Here is a 15,765-nt window from a genome sequence, read left to right as displayed (position 1 = left end):
TAACCACTATGTTCACGGTTCAACATGTTCAAAATCACCTAATGCAACAGCACCATCCCTGGACTCCTCCTCTCACAAACAATCTGCCTTTGTTTAGTCTTGCAACTGTAGTCTGTCCATACGTCATTGATATTAACCTCACTATATGGTGGCTTCTTTTCATTACATGCATGTATCTCCCTCATCTACTTTCCATTCCAACTCTCACCTCAAGCCTTAGCCAGAGCAATCAGGCAAGAGAAAGAAATAAAAGGCATCCAAATTTGGAATGAAGTAAAATTGTCACTTTTGCAGATGACATGACTTTTTGTATAGAAAACCATAAAGACTCCACTGAAAAACTATTAGAAACAATAAACAAATACAGTAAAGTTGCAGGATACAAAATCAATATACAAAAATCCATTGCATTCCTATATACTAACAACAAAATTTCAGAAAAAGAAATGGAAAAAAACAATTCCTTTTGCAATTGCAACAAAAAGAATAAAATACCTAGGAACAGACTTTACAAAGGATGTGAAGGCCCTATATACCGAACACTACAAAGCATTATTAAAAGAGATTTAAAAAGCCACAAAGAAATGGAAAGATATTCTCTGTTCACGGACTAGAAGAATTGACATAGTTAAAGTGTCCATATTATGCAAAGCAACATACAGATTTAATGCAATCCCCATCAAAGTCCCAACGACATTTTTTAAATAAATAGAACCAAAAATCATGAGATTTGTATGGAAGCACAAAATACCCTGAACAGCCAAAGCAATCCTAAGGGGGGAAGAAGGGAAGCTGGAGGTATCACACTCCCTGACTTCAAATTATGCTACAGCCCAGCCGGGCGTGGCTCAGCGGTAGAGCGTCAGCCTAGGATCCAGGAGACTGTGGTTCAATTCCCGGGTCTCGGGCTCCATCCCCAGTAGGGGCTGTGCAGGAGGCAGCCGATCAATGACTCTCTCATGATTGATCGTTCTATCTCTCTCTCTCCCTCTCCCTTCCTCTCTCTGAAATCAATAAAGATATATTAAAAATATATATATGCTACAAAATGAGAACAATCAAAACAGCATGGATTGGCAGAAAAACAGTTGAGAAATTAATTGTGCTGTGTTACTTACTTGGTTGAAAATAAAAGGAACCTCTTTCTTCTCTCCTACTTTCATAGAAGATATGGGAAATGTTGCTGTCCCCAGAGTTTCATCCATGACATAATTAGCATCCATTAACGTGATCTATAGAGAATAAAATAGAGCACACATTTAAATTTCCCCTGGATCTCTAAAAATTAGAGCTAAAAGCTCCAACACATTTTAAAAAATTAAAGTTCTCAAATGACACGTAACAGTCATTTAAGATCTTGAATATTCAACTGGTAATAATACTTAGTTTTTTCTTTCTGAATACTTTATTTTCAAATAAGATAATAATTTTTTTCATTTTCCTAATTGGCCTACTCAGTACTATGTGTTCAAAAACTGGAAATTAATTCCCCTCTCAGGGGAAATGCTACTTTGGAATAAGAGAAAGAAATCACTGTAGAAAATGCATGCAACTTCTTGGGAAAGATTTAGTTTACCTTATTTAAAGGCAATTGAACATACTTTTTCTGTTGTATTCAGACCCTCCTCCTCTTTATAACAGAAAATGTTTTCTCCAAAGCCCATGGAGATGATAAAAGAGTCTTCCCAGCCCTACCTACCTCCTGCGTTTCCACTGGCCACCCACGTAACTCGACGTGCACCATCTAGAAGCCGGTCGGCTATGCTGCCCAGCTCAGCTCCGCTACAGCCAACTGAGGAGACCAGAGGCAGTGCAGGGACAGACTCAAGCATCCACTTCAAATGAATGGTGACCCTCTAGCAGCCCCCAAAGCGTTCACTTACCTCCAAAACGTTTTCCTGATTAGGATCCAAAATGAATTCAAAGGTCTCATTCCACACTGGGTTGATGTCATTATTGAAGTGTCTTGTTCTCTTCCTGCTGTCAGGGGTTGAGGAGATGAACAGTTCCACATAGGGATCTGGGGTGTCAACTGCAGACATCAGATACAAGTGAGAGGTTGGCAAATGTGATGCACAGTTCCTGATTTATTTTTATTAATAATATGCCAGGTTATTTTCAATGAATCTGCAGTACCGTATTCAAAATGTCTAAAACAAGATAATACACAATAGAGGAGCACCACAGGTTATATACTTTTTATATATCATGCTTCTGCCCTCCATAATAGTCCCAGGAGAGGGATTCATTTTTAGGTGATTTATTCAGAATTCCTCTGTGCACTTAGACAGCGTGTTCACTGTAGTCAACATCTCAGTCCAACTACTAGACTTAAATTTCCTCTCTATATACACTCACCAAGGCAACTAACCCTGAAACTTAAAATATTGATCATTCCCTTTTTAACTGGTTTCAATGAATCCTTCATTATCTTACAGCATTGCACACACTGTATTTTATGGATGAAGTTATAACCTGTCTTTTCCTACAAGACTATCAACAACTTGAGGGCAAGGACCAAGCCCTGCTTATCTTTGTATCTTCAGAACCTAGCAACTATCACAATATTTGTCTCCTAACTTAAGGACTCAACTTTCTCTTTAGCCCATGTGACCATTATACTTCATAACCACAAAAAACAATAGTTGCTAAGATCTCTGTTAAGCATTTTACACACATTAGTTTCATTCAAATCTCACAGTTGCACTAGAAGGTAAGTGCTTTGTTTTAGTGTTGAGGTAATGAGAACGGAGAGATGTTAAGCAATCTGCTCAATATCACACAGCTAGTAAGTATCAGAGCAAGACCTGAATGCAAGAATCATTCTCTTAATGACATCATACTCCTGAGTGCTAAAGATGAGATCATTAGGTGTGGATTGCTATGGAAAAAGGAGCTGGACTCAGAGTTTTAGAGGAGAGAAAGGAAGGGAGAGAGAGAAAGTGGTGCAGAGGTCGACGCAAAAAGATAAAAAAATTGAAAACCAAGGAAAAGCAAAAATAATGGTTCTGAAATTATTGGTTTTCAAAGAAAACTTTTTAAAAAGTATGCATTATCCTTCAACAGCAATTATAGTTATCATGATGTAATTAATGCCCTTTGCTTCATTTTTAAACACAGACATATGGACATAGAGTTCTTTTATGTGGCCATCGGATTTTTTGTGTGTTTTTACTATAATGTGGGAATATCTACAAATGAGGTATAAGCATTTGGGGCTGTCCTTCATTTAATTTTCCCACTTGGAGTTTATGCATCATTGGTCAAGGGCAGCTGAGTCTCAAAAGCAAGAGTGCAACATAAATGCCTAGGGTGCTGTTAAAATACAAACCCCTGACTCTCATCTCCTAAGGCCCATAATCAGTAGATCCGCAGTGGTAATAGGGATCTGCATTTTTAAACAAATATTCTAGCTGGCACTGGTGTAGGTCACCTTCTGTTCATATTTTGATGTCGTATTTTAAAGAAAGGAAATAAGTAGTTATTGAAATTGTGTATATTTATTTGTTTATTTTATTGAGATAAAATTGACAATAATATTGTGTAAGTGTGAGGTATACAATGTGTTGGTTTGATATATTTATATAATGCAATTTCCAACTCAATGCTATACAATAGTTCCACTTATCTGACACTTCACTTTCCACAGTTTCAGTTACCCACAGTTAACTGCAGTCCAAAAATACCAATTGGAAAATTCCGGAAATAAACAATTCATAAGTTTTCAATAGCTCACCATTCTGAGTAGTGTGAAGAAATCTCACACTGTCTGGCCCATCCCACCTGGGACGTGAATCATCCCTTTGTCCAGCACAGTCACAGTGTGTAAGGTCCCAGCCCCTTAGTGACTTAGTAGCCCCCTGTTATCAGACTGACTGTCATGGTATCACAATGCTTGTGTTCAAGTGGCCCTTATTTTACTTAATAATGGCCCCAGGGTGCAAGAGTAATGTTGCTGGTTATTTGAATATGCCAAAGAGAAACTTTCAAGTGCTTGCTTTAAATGAAAAGGTATGTATGTACATGTAAGAAAAAACATAGTATATATAAGGTTCGGTACTGTCTACCACTTTCAGGCATCCGCTGGGGTTCTTGGAACACATCCCCCCATGGAAAATGGAAGATGAATATATCTCTCAACTGGACCATGGGAGACAAACTAGAAAACACAAAGACTGACAGGAATGGTGGCAAAGGGAATGGGCCAGAAAACAGAAGGACTCTACCCACCTCCTCAACCGGGAGATGACTGTGCCTTCTGCTTCACCACGCTTTTGCCATGCCACAGTGCTCAGGTTGCAAACCAGAAATAAAACTACATGTTTAGGATAGCAGGCGGTAGGAGATTATAAAGAAAAATATTTTTCCGCTTTTGAGTAGAGCTGAACATGTGATTTTAAAGAGAATATTCAATTGGCACTTTACATTAAATGTACATAAACGGAGCTCATCATCATCTCATTGGGCTGGTTCTTTTTTACGGAGCTAATAATGCTTTTTATCTGTTTCCCTGAAATATTAGAAATAAACAAAACCAAGCAAAAACCAATTAAAAAAAAAGTGTGTGGGAAGGGGTGGCATGAAGATGGTAAACACCATTCATTCATTCAACAAATATTTGAGTGCCTGCTGCACGCCAGGAACTGCCCATAAAGCAGCAGTTCAGCTTTGATTGGGAGCCAAACACAAAACTGCAGATTTGAATTATGGAAGTGAGTCAAGCACTAAGAGCCTAATTTTAGAGGCAGGGGTAAATGGGAGACAAGTAGGTACAGTAAGCCAGTGACTAGTAACTCAGTCACCCAGCTTATTAAACACAAACTCAAACCGTAGGTGGAGGAATTGCCTTTTGAGGCTTGGTCTTTATCTGAATCTTGCAAGAGGTGAAGGGAGCGGTTTTCTTGGGCCAAGCAAGAAAGAGAAAGCAGAAAGTGAAGCTCCTTGGGAGGAACCGGAAAGGAAAACACACAGGTTGAAGTGGCCTAAGTCACCCAGTGATACATCTTCTCAGCTATTCGGGACCCTCAGTGCGTCACACGCTCTAGAGGCCAACGCTGCGTTTCTATGTGAAACCATCAACGGGCCTTTTATTAAAAAAAAAACGGAAATTCTGTTCAAAGCTGTCGCTGTGGACTCTTATTTTAACTTTTCAGTGAAGTCAATACTCTAACACGTTGCTCACGAGCGGCAGTGTCTCTAGTCTCTCCTCTAGCTTCATTAGCAAGAGACTTCAAAGTTAAGACGGGAAAGGGTGCTGGGCAGTGAAAGGCCACTGACAGCTGCAAACTTGGACACTGCAAGCTGCATCACTGCTGGTCTGCAGCATCTGTAGCAGTGGCAGGCCATGCAGGATGCAAAGATGATTTAAGAGGCTAGTTTAAAATGGGATTATGATAATCGCATAGCTCACTTTCTTTGTGTAATCTGTAATCTTCACTGGCATGGTAACTCGGGGCAGCTTTGAAAAGGGAAAGCAGTTGCAAAATTTAGCCCAGTGCTTTAGAGAAGTTCTTAGAAATGCATGAAAGAAAAGTCAAATGCAGAAAAGAAATGGGTTGTGTGTTTTTTTCTCCCATGCATTTATTTCATGGCTTTGTGAATTAATGCCTTTGGGTAATTGGGTATTGAGTAATGGATTCAGTTTCACCTTGGTTAGTTCCAAACAGGTGGTAAAGCAGAGATGTAATGTGTGGGCAGAGACTTTCTTATGTCTCATCCTTTTATTTAAATCTCGGCAAACAAAAATGTTGGGGGTGTGGGATACAGATCTTTGTGGCTCCTACAGAGATAACGTGAAGCTACACGCACCAGGATAGCTTTAGAATTCCAGGGTTATAAAACCCTCATAGGCCTCAGTAGTTCAAGGAGTGCCCTAATTAATAACAGGCCCACTTGTCATTTAGGCTTTGTCTGAGAAATATATATTATAGGATTAAAAGCTGATGGCTAGGTCGGCCGGTGTGGCTCAGCGGTTGAGCATCAACCTATGATCCAGGTTCAATTCCCGGTCAGGGCACATGCCCGGGGCTTCGGGCTCAATCCCCAGCAGAGTGAGTGCAGGAGGCAGCTGATCAATGACTTTCATTATTGATGATTCTCTCTCTCCCCCTCTCCCTTCCTCCCTCTGAAATCGATAAAGATATATTTTAAAAAGCTGATGGCTGGACAATAGTGTGGTGAAGGCCTGGGGCAGAGGGTGGGTGCAGGGTGGAGGGAGTTAATGGAGAAAGAAGGGGTACATCTGTAATACTTTTAACAATAAAGATAAATTTTTTAAAAAAAGACCATTTCATGAAAAGAAAAGAAAAAAAGCCAATGGCAACTTCTAAGCTCCAAGTTCTGTTTGAAATATGCTCCATTTGCTTTCTCATTTCCATTTCTCTCAGTAGCCACTTAACCCCTTCACTTCAAGTAAAAATAGCCCATCACCTGTTACAATTCTTGTTATAAACAGCAAAAAATCCCAAAAGGAAAAGTACCCCCAAGTTCATAATCAAAATATCACATTCTGAATAGCTATGATAGTCGTGCTGAGCTTAAAGCCGTTTCTCAAAATGCAATTCACTGAACTATCCTCACAGAGTCATCTGCGGTGTTAAAAACAGAGACACCTTGCATCTTCAACCAGTTTTCAACAAGGGCTTGCAAATGCATTTTAACAACTTGACCAGGTACTATTCTCGTGCATGGGAGTTTGAAAAATGGGATTTTAAAGTATTTTATTATACCATCTGAAGAATGATGGTATAATAACACCTACAGAAGGGCAGAAACATTCTGGCATTGAAAAGTCAACACCGTTACTGGCCTTCAGGAGTTACTCTGCTCACAGACTATATTAAGCAAACCCAGTAATTCACTTCTGTTTCTTTCCAACCATTAAATACATTTTCAAGTGGCCACATGAAAACAAGTCCAAGAATAAAGCTCACGTGGGTGTGTTAGTTGGAAATCTGTTCAAGGTGATGGGCTGATAGTCAAGCTCTCTGCTTCAGTTACCATCAGAGCAGGAATGTCATAGTAAGATCAAAACTCAAAGAGCCATTTCTTGAAAGAAATGCCTCTGAATACTATTCTCCAATGTGGTCGGTCACTCCTTTGAAATCTTTATGATTTAATGATAATGGTAATTACCTAGAGAACTTAAAGCTTCTAAACTTAAAGGCTTAAATTAAAAACTTAAAGTTTTTATGACTGCCAAGATTTTCACTCTCCCTGTACTACGCTCCCCGAGGTGCTGGCAAACACTCTAGGAAGGTGATGGTTAGCCCGAATATAAACGTATACATTTCAACAACAGTGTAATATAAAGCTTTTACTGAAGGTCAGATACATGCAGTAAAGTTAGAAGATCGTAACTGTACAGTTTGTTGAATTTTCATACACTGAACTCACCCATGATACCACCACCCAGATCAAGATCGAGATCATTACCAGCCCTCCAAGCCTCTCTCACCCGCTCCAGAAGGGTGAACACCACCCTGCTATCTGTCCTCATAGAATATTTTTATCTGTTTTTTTAATCTTTACATAAATAGAATCAATATATACTCTCAGGTCCGGCTTTGTTTGGTGAGATTCGTCCACATTGACACGTCTAGAATAATATATTCACTACTGCTGATGTAAACTGTTCCACTGTGTGAAAGCTCCATAAAATGTTTATCCATCCCACTCCTGATAGATATTTGGATGGTTTCCAATCTGGGCTATTACCAATAGGGCTGCTGTGAACATTCCTGCACCTGGCTTCTGGTGCACATGTATGTAGCCTTCTGTGGTGAAATTTCTAAGAATGGGACTACTTGGACACGGGATTGTTATGCTACTGAGCGCCTGACGTTAACAGCCACATGGCACCACATCCTTCCCAACAGTTCATTGTCAGTCTGGTCACTTTAAACATCTGGTGGATATGTAATGGTATCTCGGCATAGAATTCACACATCCTTTAGGACTATACGAGGTTCTATATTTCTTCATGTGTGTTTTTTTTAAAATATGTCTTTATTGATATTCTGAAGAGAAATTCAGTCTGTTCTTTGCTTTTTCGAGCCTGTCTTTTCTCCTCTGGGTGCCTTTCAGAATTTTTTCTTTGTCTTTGGTTTTCAGCAGTTTTACCACGATACACACAAGGTTGGTATTTTTTTGTACTTATCCTTGGGTTCAGAGTACATACACATGTATAGCTTGATATAGTATATCAGTTACCAAAAAATCGCAGCCTTTATATCTTCAAATATCCCTTCTGCCCCATTCTTTCTCCTCCACAGTGCTTTTTATTTATTTATTTATTTTTTATTAGCCACAGTGCTTTTTAAATCACATCCCAGATATTCCTTATGCTTTTATTCTATATTTAATTTCCATTTTTGTTCTCTGGGATTCAGTCTGGGTATTTTCTACTGTCCTATTCATTTCACTAATTCCCTCTCTTCCACTGTGTTCAAACTACGCTAAATCCATCTGCTGAGTTTTAAATTTCAGCTACTGTGTTTTTAGTTCTAAATTTTCCATTTGATTCTTGTCTCAATAGCTGGTTTCCTGGTACAATTCTCCATCTACTTCTTGAACATATTAATCTTAGTTATTTTAAAGTCCATATCCAACATCTGCAGGTCTATTTATTTTTCCTGATCTTGCTTTTGTGTGTGTGTGTTTTTGGCAGTCCTGGACTGAACACCAGACCTTTTTAATAAAAAATTGTGGGGGGAGCAAGACCTACCTCCGTAGAGACCCCTCTTATTTTCTGGCAGGCAGTGAGAGTAGCAGGGAACTCAGTTTAAATCGAATGTTGAATTAACTAAAATCTGTGCGAGGCTCAGGGTAGGTCTTGTTCTTTCCACGCACAGCTTCTCCAAGGAGAGCCCAGGGTGTTTACTGAACTCTTTTCCATTTGGCAATTCCAAACTCCAGTTTTTTTCCCTCCCTAGCACCGTGAGGCTGCCAATACCTCTGTTCTGTTTCCAGATATTTTGTATTTCCTTTTTAGCCTGCTGCCCTGTGCAGATTAGGAATGTGGCTCACACACGAGGGAAAGCACTGACTTTCAGGATTCTCTACGCCTCCCTTTCTTTGGGGGCTCTGGCCCCTGCAATTCTAACTGACTTGGTCCTGAAACCTACCTTTTATGTCCCCAAGTCCTTTGAGATTGCCAAAGCCCTGGTGTTTTCCCTGCCTCTTCAGGGCTTGGCTCCTTCCCACATCCCCATCAACTCCCAAACCTACCTGCACTCGGCAGTGGTCGGAGGGGGCAACGGCCTGCCCCACACCAAGACTGCTTCAGTGACTTCTCCTCTCCCTGAGCTCTAGTCCCTCAAATCCCAGTTCACTCAGCAACTTCCAACCCTTCAGACACTTTAAAATTAATTTAATCTGCATTTTCTAAATCGCTCTTCAGGGAAATCAATGCTCTGTTATCACTTACTGCTGCATAGTTTAATGACCATTTAGTTATTAACTTGACCAAACATATATTAATCCCTATTTTTTATTTTTATTTTTTTGGTTCTTCACATGTCTGTTAAAGCATTTACTGCTTTTCTCAAGTCACCTGCCCTGCTCACTACTCATCTGAGGACACAACTCAGATTCTCACCTCACTGGGAAACAGAAGGAGTTGACTGGGTGTACTCTTCTAATCTATACATATTTATAGTTTTAAAATGTATTTATTCATACTTAAGTTCTTCCCTCATGTCTTAGAAGAAAAAGCATTCATCCATATACTTCTCCCTCAACTCCACACCATTCCACCTTCTCTCACAGATTTCTCATTTATTTCTCCCCAACCCCAAATGTAATCTATACAGGTTTGCTTTGCCCTGGCTACTTTCTCTCGGTCTATAACACTGATCACCCTAAAAAACAGACATAACTTTACTGTCTGCAAATTCTTCAAGATCTTTACCTTCCTCCATCAACGCTTCTGGAAAAATAAATGCTGTCTGCATGTCGTGTTTCTAAATCCCATCATCCCATACGTTTCCAACCTACTGTGCTCTGTCTTCTTCTATCACCATTATCAGTCTGTTCTCTCTATTGTAACTTTTGGCAGCTTTATTGAGACATAATTGGCATATAACCTTGTGTAAATTTAAGGTTTATAACATGATGATTCGACACACTTATATACTGCCAAATGATTACCACAGTAGGGTTAGGTACCACCTCTATCACTTCGAATAATTACCATTTCTTTTTCTGTGGTGAGAAAACGCAAGATCTAGTCTCAAAGCAACTTTCAAGTATATAATACAGTATTGTTAACTATAGTTACCATGCTCTACATTAGGATGGGTAGAACTTATTCATTTTATAACTGGAAGCTTGTACCCTTTGACTGACATCTCCCCCCACCCTACCCCCAGCTGCTGGCAATCACCAACCCCCTATGGTAACTTCAATGTGAAAGTCAATGAGCTTTTTCTCAATTTTCACATTATTTGGCATATATGCAACACCCTTGGGCAAGTCTCTCCTCTCATGCCCAAGATATCATTGTTTTGTGAATCCCTGTTTCTCTAGATGTTTCCTCGTTGTATCTTTTATCATTGTAATGCCCTCCCTTCCTCAATTCACCACAAAATTGTGGACTTTTTCTTTTTTATCTCTTCCAAGTTTCTATTAGGAAAAGGGAGTGAACCCTTTAAAAAATTTAATGTTCAGGTACAACATCAATCCTGTCGTCTAATTAATCTCAGATCCTTTAAAGCCCATCATCTTCAGTTGCTCTGCTTTCCTACTTGGTAAAATTGGCCATTGCAAATTATATTCCCTAGAGGACTCATTTATATACATCTGCATGAAATAAAAATAATTCCACAGAAATGGAGACACAGAGGCACCTAGCAAGTTGAGTGAGGTCATTTAGAGAAGGGGCTTTAACCTAGTCCTTCTGAAGCTAAGTTGCTTGCTCTTTCATACACACCAACACTAATAACGCTTACTTATTTTTGCTTCTATTACACTGTAAACTCCATGATGGTAGGAACCACATCTTTCTTACTCACTACTGTGTGCAAGAGTCTAGCCCAAAGTCTGAAACATTAGAGGAACATAATAAATATTACTGAAATAATGGTTGATGAGCCAGCCCTGAGCAATACTGTCCAAGAGGTGACCTTTATCACAGGCACGACAGTCACCCCTCTCGGACTTCTTTTTACTCGTGGGTGATAAGTGTCCACCTTCCTTTCTAATATACATCAATGTCAGTCATTTCGTCCAAGTGCATTTGTATTCAAGCTTTATTTCCAAAAAATAGACGCTAAATAATTTTAATTTTTAATCCTCGAATCCCAGTGTGCTCCCTTACTGACTCCAAGGAATAAAGAAGAGTGCTAACGGGCTTCTTTATAGGTGGCAGCCCTGCTCCCTCCAGAACAGGCTCAAAACTGGAGCTGTGAGGGCTCCAGATGCTGACAGGCAATCCCTGCAAATTGCTTGGGAATACACAAGCTGGAAGGGTTGGTGGAGAATTCAGTGTGGTTTAGTAAAACAGAACTTTGGCAGTGACTCTGTATATACCGGAAAGAGAAGAGCAAAGCCCTTACACCAGCGACAGCATCGTCTAGGAATTCAAATCATCATAGAATACTTTCCCATTCGAAAGTACAAAGTCATTTTATCAACACTATTTTGCAATCCCTTTATCGAGCAGTCTCCAATCTGAACTCTCTTTTTCATTTCCCCTCTTGCTCACAGCCTCAGGTCTAGATTAGTGCTTTCTCAGGTCACATGCCTCCTTTCGTAAAGGGACATGAGATTATGAGAATGTACCACCAGCCAAATGGACGTTAGGAAAAAAGACCGGTATCATCTACTCTCGATTCACTTGGTGCATTGCGTACTAACGATTGACCGAGTCCATTAATGAGGTGGGCTACCATCCGGCATATAGTAAAAATGACATCGTAAAAATGTTCATATGCATGAGAAAACAGAGAGAGATTGCAGAGCAACACAGAGAAAGCAAAATGCAGATCTAAAACAGAAATGAATTTTTTGGTTTTGCCTGCATTGCCCTTCTACTCAAATCTCAATGATACTTTTTTGGAAGAAAACAAAAATACTTTTGGAATCAGTATCTATGCCTGGAATGTTTTAAAGGTTTATAATCTAGGGATGTTCTTGGAATCTGTTTAGGTTGGAGAGGAAGAGTAATTCTCCAGATGTTCTTACGTAATATTATGAAACATGTTTATTTATATTATTAATTTTACCTATATGGATTTAACTATGTATGTGGATTACACTCTATGCAAAAATAATTCCTCCTTTTCATTAAAACAGGAGTTCTCAACCTTGATACCACTGACATTTTGGGCTGGATAATTCTTGGCTCTGGGGCACTATCTTTGGCCTCTACCCATTAGAAGCCAGTAGGGTCCCCCAATTATGACAACTTAAAATGTCTCCAGATATTGCTGAACCTGCCCTGGGAGATAAAATGGACCCACAGTTTAGAACCACTGCACTAAAGCAAGGCACGATCCTTGCTACGTGACATTTATTCACTAACATAAACCATTAAAAAATAGCCAAGGTCCGTAAGTAATGTGTATTAGACATACCACGTCAATCCCATTTTTACAACCTTTTCTTGTGATTTTTTTCTCCAAGTTGAAATGTCCCACATGTATTCCACATATGAAAATATTAAACTATAAAACACTTAATATCCATTCAAGTTGTAAAGGCTTCTCAAAAGCTTATTGCCAACAATTTTCAAAATCAGTAATACTGTATAATCGAAACACATAATTACGGAGTATATAATGTCTTCGGTTGGTTTTCCAAAGATATATATATTTGGCACTCCATAATTAATCCAAAAATGCTTAATTAGATTAATTCAAAAGTGACACAAAGTTCTGTACACTGAAACTCAAGAAAATTCTAGAAAGCTATGGATAGAAATAATCAGAGGTATTTATTATCCACAAGGAATGGAGTATAAAATTATTTTTAAAATTCTCTCTCTAGTGAGGCCAAAAAAGGAAGCAATATCCAAGAAAAAAGATATAATTATATACATTTATGTATTTTTTTATTGATCCAAAATTCTCTGAGATCTTACGACTATGCCAGACTCAAGGCTAAGAGCCTATTTTCTAAGAAATGAGTAAGACGGGCCCCAGTCTTCCCCGGGTATGATCAGACTCCTGTCTGATGAGTGCCAAACAGAAGCCTGGACAGCTGTCAGGGCAGCACAGGAGTGAACTGTGCCCAAGAGCATCAGTTAGACAATAGTAGTATCATCCCACCATTTGTTTCTCTCAAGTTAAAAAAAAGAAGGATCTATTAATTTGCTCAACATTGAAATTCACGATGGGTATTTCTTGCCCCCAAGGTGAAAAACTGAAAATTATCCCCGTGCACACACTATCCATAAGGAATATTCTCTGGCTCATATCAAGGTTATATTTAAGAAATAAATGTCTTATGCTGATATCTGAAATATTTTAACACTAAGAAGTAATATTTATTGAGCACTTACTATGCGTCAGGCATGCAAGTGCTTCACCTATGTCAGCACATTGAATTCTCACAACTCTTAGATGAGAGAAAGACAGAGAGAGGAAACTCGCCCAAGGACACAGGACTAGTGAGTAGTGTTGGGCTCTGCAGAACATGATTTTTCATAAATACACTCTGCCTCTTCCCTGGAGATTTTGATCACAAGAATGGCTTCTAAAGAGGAGAGCGTGTTTTCATACTAATGTCTACATTGCTCTTGCTGCTGATGAAGATTTCTGAAAGATTAAATAGGGGACGTTTCTCTAGGTACATACCCAACACCCTGCCTCTCGCCCAATGTTGACAAGTGGGAAGGGTGAGTTCTGAACTTCTTTCCAGGGAATTATTAACACTTTGTGTGGAGAGCTGTGTCCTTTCAAGAGGTTTAGGCCTCTGGGTGGTCCCAGGGGTGAGTAGATGGAGGTTGCTGCATTGGAGAGACAAGACCAGAGGAAAGAGGGCTACCTTTTTTAAAACTTCAGTGGGTTTCGATTTTCTTAAGTTATTACAAGTGCTGGAAAGCCATGCTCCTTGTGCACTGCGCTTGGCATAGTAACCACAGGATGGCCATGGGGGCTGGACTCAAAGCACTGTCACCTCGAACACAGTGCTAGGGTCTCTCTGGCGTGGCATGTGATCACTGGGAAGACTACTTTGAGAGGCATTTCAGTGAAAATGCCAAAAGTGGAATCCAGAATCCACGAGAACATTTACCTAAAGATTTGATGCCGGTGATGATAGCCACTAAGCCTTACAACAGGCCCTACTCCTAATTTACAGACAACTCTGAGTACCTAGAATGCCCGTAGGACCATGGGGCAGGGGAGACCACCCACACTCTCCCACCCATTCTGGCGAGCAGGGGCTGAAAGTCCAAACTAATGAGATTTTGAAAAATCATGTGAGATGAGGTGAGATTTCATGGACCTGAGTAATCGAGAGACTATGCCCTGCCCTGCACTGCGATGTGTTAACTCTTAGAGTAACTGCTCCATTGAACGGCAGAGACATAAAAAGCAACACAGCGCAACGTAAGAAACGGAATGTGTGCCAATATTTAGTGCTTGGTAGCTAGTTTATATCTGAATATATAGTAAGAATCAATCTGCAAAGGGACTGTATGTTTATTTCAAATCATCTGACAGATACTCCAGATGCATCCCTCCTGGGTCGCCAGCTCCACGCCAGCACTGCTGCGGATTTGTCCTAGACCAAGGTCCCTGAAGGGGAAGTGAAGCTCCAGTGTGCTTCTTCTTTCCTCAAGACCACAAGGGGTACACACCCAATGTTCTCACGAGTCCCCACAAGAAGTCAGGTGGTGCAGAACTCTGCAAAATTGCCCATTCCACTTGAATCACCCTGTTTTCGTACCTATATCCTCTGACAATACGTGAAAGGTGACCATTTAAATTTCTGTTCTGCAGAACAGCCCTGTTTTCAATAATAAGCATTGATGTAAACTTTATGCGGTCAACACACATTATGCCACAGGTGTGGCCCATCTCCACGAAGCTCTCTGCAGAGGAGGGGAAACTACTTCCCAATGTTGCAGTTCAGTTAAAAACAGAGCACTGAGAGTTACCCTGCCGGGGTCTGAGCTAGGTCTCAAATATCACAGTCACAAGTTAGAAAGAGGGAGAATTAAGTCACTGTAAAGTATTTATGGAGGATATCTTTGTTGTATGAGGGAAATAACGTGTTTGTGAGTGTGCGTGCATTTACAGTACACTCCGTACATTTGATCATTTAACTTGAAGTACGCACTGTGACCTCTGAGACAATAAAAACATTCCCTGCTTTTCCCATTCTTTGCAATCTGACATAATCATAATTACAGTATAGAGAATTTAAAATTTCTTAATGTATTTGTGATACAGATTTAAGGCATTCGTGTTTATTTCTATTATACTTCTCAATGATAATGTAACAAGTCAGGTCGTTAATCCTCTATAAGAATTTTAAAAATAAAAAGTATTAAGTTGTTTATGGTTATCTCATTTAAAAAAGTAAAATCAGCAAAGCCCAAAAACCTTAGAATCTTTGTCCCACTTTAAAATATTTCAAGTCTTCTTTGCTCATAAGTTGTGTAGACTCAGGCTAAGCAAACACAGAATAGAAGAAATTGCCTAGATCCTGTCTCCCAAAATGTAGTCCATGCACCAGCAGTGTCTGCATCACTTGGAGGTTAGAATCTACTCCCCAGACCAACTGAGTCAGAATCTGCATTTTGAACAAGATCCCCTG

The 15,765-nt window shown here is 39.7% G+C and overlaps 1 protein-coding gene across 3 annotated transcripts in view; it reads right to left on the bottom strand.

Moving 5' to 3' along the window:
- Window positions 1–15,765, bottom strand: part of PLA2G4A (phospholipase A2 group IVA) — a 122,711-nt gene that overhangs the window by 67,724 nt on the left and 39,222 nt on the right. For all 3 annotated transcript variants that reach the window (XM_016224670.2, XM_016224671.2, XM_016224673.2), the window contains 2 exons: window positions 1,884–2,032; window positions 1,119–1,232 (listed from right to left, as the gene is read on the bottom strand). In XM_016224670.2, coding sequence (XP_016080156.1) covers window positions 1,119–1,232; window positions 1,884–2,032 — 263 coding nt within the window. The remainder of the gene's footprint in view (window positions 1–1,118; window positions 1,233–1,883; window positions 2,033–15,765) is intronic.

Source organism: Miniopterus natalensis, chromosome 19 (assembly GCF_054644295.1).
Source record: "Miniopterus natalensis isolate mMinNat1 chromosome 19, mMinNat1.hap1, whole genome shotgun sequence".
NCBI classification, from domain to species: Eukaryota; Metazoa; Chordata; class Mammalia; order Chiroptera; family Miniopteridae; genus Miniopterus; species Miniopterus natalensis.
This window is presented reverse-complemented; position numbering and strand designations above follow the sequence as displayed.